This window comes from Oncorhynchus gorbuscha, linkage group LG10 (assembly GCF_021184085.1).
Source record: "Oncorhynchus gorbuscha isolate QuinsamMale2020 ecotype Even-year linkage group LG10, OgorEven_v1.0, whole genome shotgun sequence".
Lineage (NCBI taxonomy): Eukaryota > Metazoa > Chordata > Actinopteri > Salmoniformes > Salmonidae > Oncorhynchus > Oncorhynchus gorbuscha.
The window spans coordinates 58,125,116-58,134,887 of NC_060182.1; the positions used below are offsets into that span (position 1 = coordinate 58,125,116).

Consider the following 9,772-nt stretch of genomic DNA (forward strand, 5'->3'; position numbering starts at 1 on the left):
ATTTCAACTCACTAGAAGCAGGGTCATATTCATTATAGGCACCAAACTGAAGAAAACAGACTGAACTTGTCCAATAAGAAACAGGTGTTTTCTGTTTTGCTATGTTTGCAGTGTGCACTAGTGATTAAAACCCATGCTGATTTACCAGGACAGTTTGACTGAGAGAACAATACCGGCCTCTACGCCTCAGGGGTTTGCACAAATCAGTGTGCCTGATTGTTCTTCTAAAATATTCAGTGGAATTCAATAGAATCTGAACTGTGCAAAAACATGACTGAGACACTATTTGAGACACTAGTTATGTCTAAAAAATGGTAATAAAGTTGAAAATAGCCCATCACAATGGTCTCAAGAACAGCCAACCAGTTTGGGTTGAGGTTTATTAAATGTAAAATCTGGCATTTCAGGAATAGTTTCAAATTCTAATTCAAGACCTGTGAAGTTCCACAATTTAAATTTCATTGGATATTTTTCAATTCCAAAACTTCCTGAATGGACCCAAAACATAAAATGACTGATATACTGTTAACAAATATTTAGAATTCTAACAATAATTTAGGCTAAGGTGCTTAACATTGTTATGATAGCTTTTGAACAATAGGCTATCTTTACAGAAATGTTGAGTTTTAATCCTCGCCTCTATCTTGCCATTCAAGCCATTTCAGATGCAAAATCGAGGCAAAATATCACTGTAGCACGACATACAAATCATTTCCCAATCTACTGTAGAGTAAAGGCATAGAAAGCAAGCCCGTGCATGGGTGTCTAAGAAACCCCATTGACGAGACAAAACTCGCAGCGTGAACGTGGCAGCCATTTTACATCCTCAAGAGTGAATGAGTGGAGCCGAACTAGTGCCGGGAGTTGTACACTTTTCCTCTTGTAATTATCAAAATTTCCTTCCGAAATAATCAACACCATACAAGTTGGTGATCCATCGGCAGGTATGATGAATACTACTAACTGGTCACGTGATCATAGCACAATTTATAGCTAAAGTAGTTGAGCGTGTGGTGTTTCAAACAATGTGGAAACGGGTGGTTGGGACGGGTTCTCCAGACCGGCTTTTTGAAAATGGACTCTCCCTATGTGGCGGCACGTTGACAAACCACGAAGCTAGCTAGTCACCATACTACAAGGCCTCTCTCTGCTCCACATATGGACATGTCGAGCCGAATTAAGTCAACCATCAAACTATATATGAGCTTTCGCGGTTTTAATGGTGTCGCTAGTTAACTCAGCCAAGTGGGATAATTATGCTACATCATGAATGACTTGATCGTTGTCACTACCTAACTGAACCAGCCAACCAGGGAGCTAACCTCTGAGCGTGTAAACTTCGAGATAATTGCCTTTGTCAGATAGTTTTGATTCAACTCGCGAACTAACGTTAGTTTAGCGTAACCAATTTGGCTAGCAAAACATTTGGTCGTCACTCCGCTAATTGCCTAGCTAGTATGGATAACTAGCTAGGTTTGTTATTGTGACTTGACAGGGTTGGAGGACCGTGATAATTTAGATTGTCGTGCTATTATTTAGCTGGCTAGCTAACGTTATGGATAACGCAGCTAGGTGATGTCTGAACACTTGTGGTTATAGCTAACTAAATTAATTTAAATATGAAAACGTAACGATGTTGCTTGTCAGGTTTAGCTAGATAATTGGGTAACGTTAGCTAGTTCGCAAACGTTACGTTAGTTGGCTGCAATGAATACTTTTTGCATGAGCACAAACTGAAATGGCTTCGCGTTAGACTGCTCCCTTTACCCTAACTAGCCAAATTTGCTATCAGTGGTTTGCGACACGTTATCAAACATTTGAACTAGATAGATGTAACGTTAGTCTACCACACCATGTAATTTGCTCCTGCACAAATGCTTGCGGACTGTCTTATTAGTTACCGGAAACGGGTGGCTTAGAAACTCTGTCGCGGTACTCTACCGAAGGAACACGTGTATCAGCTAGCTAGTTAGTCCTGAAGTCTGCAATCAGTAGGCTAATTTAGTAATCAGTCCATGCCATTGTACCCAGCGGGAGATTAACGTAATGTTAGCAGCCATAGTGTTGTGCCAAGTTGTTATTCTAACACAGTCAAAGGCGGGAAATGTATCATTACGTGTACACATTTCACCATGTAGCCTATGCTAACTCTCCTCATACATTGCACATGCAAACGAAAATAAGTATACGGTGTGCAGTTATCATAAATATCAATTGATACTTTTATTGGGTGTCAGCATTTTCAAAATTGATACAGACATGCAAATTCCAATATCGTAATTGAAATGTGACTTGATTCCACTCTTAAGGGACCACATGAACCCACATGTGTGCCTGTTGCACATGACACCCCCCCCCAAAAAGCTATCAACAGTCTTGCACTTGAACCAGGATTAATTTGGCTCATTGCATTTGCACAGATTTCTGGAGACATGGCCACAGAACATATTAATGGAAATGGTCCAGAAGAACCAATGGACACCACTGCTGCAGTTACCCATTCTGAACACTTCCAGACTTTATTAGAAGCTGGTTTACCACAGAAAGTTGCTGAAAAACTAGATGAAATTTACATAGCAGGTAAGGCACATTGAATATCCAGCATATTCGTACACAAATTATACTTTTGCTATTGCATGTGCTGTCATATTTTACATTAACTTTGAATGTGGGAATTGGGATCCTCAAGCAACTTTTTGTGGTTTCCTACCAAAATGGGTACTGCAGTGTAATGGACAAAAGAGAATTCATACACCACCAATATCGATGTAAAATAAATGTTTTGGGTACATTGTCTTAAAGGTATATCTGGGCAGAGCACTGGTGTCACGGACACTTTTTTTCTCAACAATTAAAGTGTAGCAGCATCGATGAGCAAAGAGTTAGGGCACAGTTCAGCGGAGGTCTCTGGAAAGTCTCAGGCAGAGAGTGCAGCCAGATGGGCACATGCAGCAACAATGGCAGCAGCTGTCGGTGGCTGGGACAGGTGATGGGCCCTCCAAGAGCAGAATGTGCACAAGCTCATTAGGGGCGTACAGTGCACAGGACTGCCATATCAAGTTAAAACATCATGTCTGTTGTGATGAGTTTTGCAGAGGTTGAAGAAAGTGCTTTTACTCAATGCACTTTGTCCATTTTAAAATATCTCCTGAGATGGTTCCTTTTCTCTTATGTTATGCAAATTATTCAAATTTAAGCAATAAACTAAAGAAGTCACAGAAATAAGTGAACTTTGATACCCCCAAACATGCATTGTGGCTAGATCCGTTTGAAAAGATGTCATCCCGTAGTTCTGTTCCTGCTTATAGTAACCAATGTTTTTTTGATGTCCCTCAGGTTTGGTATCACACAGTGACCTAGATGATAGAGCGATTGAGGCTCTGAAAGAGTTCAACGAAGAAGGTGCTCTGCAAGTTCTGTTGCAGTTCAAGGACAGCGACCTCTCACATGTTCAGGTATGTATGGCGAGGGATGGTGGATTATTTGCATATGGGATCACGTCTTGAAATCAAATGCTACCATTTCGTCCTCTAAAGTGTACAGATTTTTCTTTCATCGACAGAACAAAAGTGCCTTTCTTTGTGGAGTTATGAAGACATATAGACAGAGGGAGAAACAGGGTACCAAAGTCTCAGACTCCAATAAAGGACCAGATGAGGCCAAAATCAAAGTATGGTTTTAACGAACATTCTTGAAGTGATAATGGAGACATGTCATCATTATCATATACTGTGCAGTTGTTCTCTGGAAGGCGTTTGACTTCAATCATGTTATTTCAATAAACAGGCCCTGTTGGAGAGAACTGGCTATACGCTCGATGTGACAACAGGTCAGCGGAAGTATGGAGGCCCCCCTCCAGATTCTGCTCACACAGGGGCACAGCCCACAATTGGTACAGAGGTATGTCTCTACAATAATTCAATGGTGTATTTGATTAGTGCGTTATAGTTTACTTAAGTGTGTATGATAGTGTTTCTGCATTCTGTCCAAATAATGAAAATGTGTCATTTTTCCTGGAGTAACTCAGATTGCGCCGTTTTACTGCTAAGATCTGACTGTATTTTGGAGATTTATTGCGTAACAATGGCCCAATGTTTCTTTCACACCAAGTTAACCTAATTTTGCTTTCATCTCAGATTTTTGTTGGCAAGATCCCTAGAGATCTATTTGAGGATGAGCTGGTCCCTCTGTTTGAGAAAGCCGGGCCCATTTGGGACCTGCGTCTGATGATGGACCCCCTCAGTGGCCTGAACAGAGGTTACGCCTTTGTCACTTTCTGCACTAAAGAGGCGGCGCAGGAGGCTGTCAAGCTGGTATGTACCACTTGTTGAAATCCTCTCTCATGATAGGAATGGAGAATTTAGCCCACCCAATCATGACATGTCATGCACTCTCTCATACCCACTCCCCTCTTTCCACAGTGTAACAACAATGAAATTCGACCCGGCAAACACATTGGTGTGTGCATCTCTGTGGCCAATAATAGACTATTCGTTGGCTCCATCCCGAAGAGTAAAACAAAAGAGCAGATTGTGGAAGAATTTGCCAAAGTCACGGGTAAGCAGCACCTCTTTTTGTTAAATGATCTTCTGGGACAAATTGACATTTTGCTTGGCCAGTCATATTCGGTCTTGACAAAGATTTATATTTACTTTGACAACTGTGTTTAAACATTGCCTTATGTTACTGAATGCAGCAATCATGATCAACTGCTAGTGTGTTAGATTGCATTTAGTCTGAGTTTAGGTTTATGTACGTACGGTATGCTATGTAAAGCTGGGCTATATTTGCTCAACAGTTTAATTGCTCATTTCCAATGTCAGAGTTCAGTGTCTAAATGATGAAATACATCTATTCTATCCTGGAGTAACTCTGGTTACGCTGATAGTTTACCGCTAAGATCTGACTGGACACTTTGCACTTAACTAGGCACAAATCCATGGTCTCAAGACTTGTCCAAAGAGAACAGCTGTGTCAAAGAAAGGGGACACTAAATGTTTTGACTAAACCGAAGGAAACATTCCATGAATGTGTGATATTTTGTTCTGCTGCCAACTGTTTTAGTAAGGTACTCTCTAGAGTAACTCCGTTCCATTCCTTTTTGCTTAGCATTTTGCATGGAGATGGAGCAAGCTTTCTTGTGCACTGGTCACTGTTCAGCTAGGATACCTTTTTATGCCTTTCCCCTTCTGCCTCTCTTTCAACAGAGGGTCTTAACGATGTCATACTGTACCATCAGCCAGAAGACAAGAAAAAGAACAGAGGCTTTTGCTTCTTGGAATATGAAGACCACAAAACTGCCGCTCAGGCCCGCCGCCGGCTGATGAGTGGCAAGGTCAAGGTGTGGGCGAACGTGGTGACTGTGGAGTGGGCTGACCCCATAGAAGACCCTGATCCTGAGGTCATGGCCAAGGTAAGTGGAGCAAAGTTAACAGGACTCATTTCGCCTGAGATAATTTGTATTTGTATTGTCCACCCATTAAACTTGTGAAATATTTCAGAGTTAACATTGATTTGATTTCGACGTTGTTTACCAGGGTGTAGGAATGTAAGTAACCACCAGTGTATGAGACAGGACAGAGACACAGACTTTAAGTGTAATTGATAAGCCACTACCATTTTCCTTCCAGGTGAAAGTGCTGTTTGTTCGAAACCTTGCGAGCACTGTAACGGAGGAAATACTTGAAAAGGCCTTCAGTCACTTTGGCAAGTTGGAGCGGGTGAAGAAGCTGAAAGACTACGCCTTCATCCACTTTGAGGAGAGAGACGGCGCAGTCAAGGTACATGCTGGAGTCTTTATATTACTCTCACCAATGTATCACAAAACTGGTAACAATGGCAGTTTTTTGTGTAGTTATTCAACTTGCCTCTTTTGACAGGCCTTGGCCGACCTGAATGGGAAAGACCTGGAGGGAGAGCACATTGAAATAGTCTTTGCAAAGCCACCAGACCAGAAGAGGAAAGAACGCAAAGCCCAGAGACAAGCGGCTAAGACACAAATGTAAGCAAAGACAATTGATTTTCAATTACTTGAGACCTGCAAATACTGGCCAAAATTACAGTTGCGTTGTTGGGCGGCCTTTCACCATTGATTTCTTTTGAATGATTGAATAGAAAAGTTAGCGTGATCTAACAAGCGCAAATGCATCCTGTACGGTTACTAAACAAGTGCATATCCTCTCCCCAGGTATGACGATTACTATTACTACGGCCCACCTCACATGCCACCTCCCACAAGAGGCAGGGGACGAGGTGGCGGCCGAGGAGGCTACTCTTACCCCCATGACTACTACGGCTATGAAGATTACTACGATTACTATGGCTACGACTACCACAACTACCGGGGTGGCTATGAAGACCCCTACTACGGCTATGAGGACTTCCAAGCTCCCAGCCGAGGACGAGGGGCCCGAGGCGGAGCCCGTGGTGGTGCCACCCTATCCTCCCGGGGCCGTGGAGCTGCCACACCCAGGGGCAGAGTGGGTGGCTTTTCTCAGCGAGGTGGAAGTGGCCCTGGATCGAGCAGAGGTGTGCAGGGGACCAAAGGGGCACTGGGTAAATAGGGACTAGCTGTGTTGGCAAATGGTTGCTATCAGCTACACAAAAATGCAAACATACTAGTTGGGTAGGACTTACCCCCCCCCCCAGACACACACTTGAATAACCTTAAACTAATGTTATCAGCCTGCATTAATTTCTTCCTTATGGCATAAATTGGCCGTAGTTCGCTATTTGCATTCTGTGTAAAATATAGGCCTTGAAAGTAAGGAATCATATAGATGCAGACCTGCCAACAGGCATGTATCTTGCGTACCATGCATGCAATTTGATGTCAAAGTACGCTGGTACGAAAAACAACCCTAAAATAAATAGGCTTCTAGTTGGCACATTGTGGTTTTTGACAACTGAACCAATCCACTTCCATCCATTGATACTACTGATGTGTGAGGGGAAAATGGAGAACGAACTGTTTGCCGACTACATTTTCCAGAATTGTATGTGTTAGTTACAGCGTTTAGCGAGTACACTTTTCTTGGTCGCACATGCTTTGATCTCTGCAAAGGTAGTAGGCGCGAGCGCATTGATGAGCAAGGAAACGGTGAAGTGTTGCGGTAGTGTGTGGATGGCAATAAACATGGCAGAGAACTGTTACGCTAATACCGTCCTTCACAGAAAGTTATGTTCAAGTGTAGTAGGCCTATGTTAGTTAGTCAGTTCTTGGTCTGTCCTCTTGATATAGCTGTCAACAGTAGGCTGCTAATGACGTGCTAATAGGTAGTTCGCCAATGACCAAGGTATGTTGAATGAATGGCAGCCTAGTAGTCCAACCTAATTTGACAGATTATGTCAGGGATGGAGATCTGAAACAAGCTCAAAGGCCTAGTTCAGTTTCATATACCAAATAGCCTACAGTAAACCAGACTACTGAATGTTACATTGCATCCAGTAATTTAATTATATTCAGAATTCTCTCCCCAAACTAAATTAAGCCCGTTTTACACTTTCACTAGACTATCCACATAAAGACACCTATTAATTAGAATAATCAACCCCCCTAAATTTAACAGAATTTAAAATTTTTGGATCAAACAAGACTTCTGTTGACTACATTGTTTGATGTACTTTAAGGCTGTTTCAGGAAATAGCAGTTACAGGTTTTTCAAAAATTATAAATCCTAACTTCCTCTGGACCACCCCCTACCCAGCCTACATCTGTACCACCTTTGTAGTTATCTACTGAAGAGCAGCCACTTACCAAGTACCCATAACAGTCTAGTCTACCATTCCTACTGAGCCAGTCTTCTGCCAACATTAGGCAAAAAAAGGAGGCGCATTTGCCTATGATTTGAGCAGTGTGGGTGTCGACGCGTGCTGTAATGGGAGCTGGGGGTGCCGCCACCACGCTGAAGTGGTACTTGTAAAAAATGATTCAATGTTGGCAGGTCTGCACCATTTTTATTCCTTGTCTTTTGAAAGCTGAGCCTCACATTCAATTGGTAATTTTCAATGTACAGATATGTATTTGGCTTTCAGTGTCCAAATGATGACAATATGTATATTCTATCCTGAATTAACTCTGGTTACGCTGATAGTTTACTGCGAAGATCTGACGACATGTTTGATATTTTTATTTATTTCTGTCCATGTCTTTAGAAGACTTCCTCAAATTAGTGATGAGTATTAGTGATGGGTATGTATGCGTAACATTTGAAAACACCTGACTTTTGGCCTTAGGTCGAAACCTTGACAGGTGTCACCTGCTCCTCTGCAGATTTAGGGTCACCCTTTTTTAAATGTAATTTTACATGATTGGATGTCATTAGTCATGTTTATGTCCTGTGTTGTGATTTGTTTTTTATTATTATTTTGAATTCCAATCCTGTCTCTTATTTGCTTGGTCAGCAGGGAAAAGGGGTCGAGGCCGGTCCTGACCTGTCACTATGAAGACTGACTTACTGTGTTGGGTTACACCAGAAGCTGCAATGGATATGGATGGAAAAGTCAGCAACATGGTCCAATATTCCAGCCTTACAGAAGCATCTCCCCCAAACTGCCACCTAAACAATCAGCGGATTATTTAGAAAAACTTGCCTCCCCCTGTATGCCCACACCCCTCAAAAAATGCCATTTTAAATAATTATTGAAGAATTTGCACTTTTTAAGTTTCTTAGTTTGAAGTGGCTCAAAGGAGCTTGATGCTATTGTATATTTTTGTGCTAATCACAATTTTTATTGTTGGAATATCCCTGTTAATCTTAATAGTTTGATTTGGATGTTTGAAGAGAACATTTGCAGGTTTTAGGTGTAACCACCTGGCATGGATAAGTCAGGCATTCCAGGAAAGTGGTTCTTTTCAGAACTTGTCTTTTTTAAAGGGTTGGTTAACTACCTCAGTACAGAGGATTAAACTACCCGGCCTGTACTGTAAATAGGGAAACTATATTGATGAAAGCAGGGCTTGTTTCCTACAAAATATGCACAAGAGCAGCAGCACAACCGGAAGGACTTGCTGCAGCTCTGACATGGCAAACAGTCAAACTGGGCATGCAAAAATAATCTCATATGATGAGCCTGAACAAGCCCTGCTTTTATCCTATTTTGAACTGAATAAGCCACCTTGCTTCTTCAGATTATTGTAGTTACTGGTTGTATAGTTTGGAAAATGTTACTTTTGTAAAGGCTTGAACATCAACAAGGGTGTCAACTGCCTTTGAAAAAGCCCTGCAGTGTCCCTTTGCCACTCCCAATTATTTTGATTGTTTTTAGAATAGATCAGAATTATGTTCAGTACCACCCCCTTTACTGTAAAATAAATATCCCAATCATGTGACATCTTGAATGATCCCTCTAACTCTAAGCCAGCTACTATGTAATCAAGTCTTTTGATTAAAAAGGAATTGCCATACTGCCCAGCCAGCGAGCATGTGTGCCTGTAGCTGTTTTGAAGGGGATCGTGATCATACAGTGGTAAAAGGGATACTGCAGCTGTTATTCGTATTCCATGTATAGCGAAAAGGAGACTGAACTATTCATCTGGTTTTGTACACTGTTAACTCCCTCAATAAAATAATTACAACCACCTTTTGAAAAAATGTTAGCAGTTTTAAACTATTGTTGGTGGCCAACCACGTTTTTGCATTCCTGCAAATAAATTGTTTTATACTGTAAAATGGAGGTGAGTGTAACTTATTTTTGTAATAAAGTTTTTGATTTCTATCTGTGTCTTACTCTCTGTATGACATCTTGTTAAACCATGTCACACATTTTATGC

The 9,772-nt window shown here is 41.5% G+C and overlaps 1 protein-coding gene across 4 annotated transcripts; it reads left to right on the top strand.

Moving 5' to 3' along the window:
• Positions 1–786: 786 nt before the first annotated feature.
• Positions 787–9,717, top strand: LOC124046288 (heterogeneous nuclear ribonucleoprotein Q). 4 transcript variants are annotated; one of them, XM_046366474.1, is made up of 12 exons: positions 787–944; positions 2,421–2,580; positions 3,337–3,455; positions 3,563–3,670; positions 3,787–3,900; positions 4,137–4,313; positions 4,422–4,557; positions 5,208–5,413; positions 5,631–5,780; positions 5,880–6,001; positions 6,188–6,555; positions 8,404–9,717. In XM_046366474.1, exons 2-12 carry the CDS (start codon positions 2,433–2,435, stop codon positions 8,430–8,432), a joined length of 1,677 nt encoding a protein of 558 aa, XP_046222430.1. In that variant the 5' UTR covers positions 787–944; positions 2,421–2,432; the 3' UTR covers positions 8,433–9,717. The 4 variants fall into 4 exon arrangements, with proteins under 4 accessions (XP_046222430.1, XP_046222431.1, XP_046222432.1 ...); XM_046366475.1 differs by having other exon boundaries at positions 6,188–6,528; XM_046366476.1 differs by having other exon boundaries at positions 6,188–6,528; positions 8,407–9,717.
• The last annotated feature ends 55 nt before the right edge of the window (positions 9,718–9,772 follow it).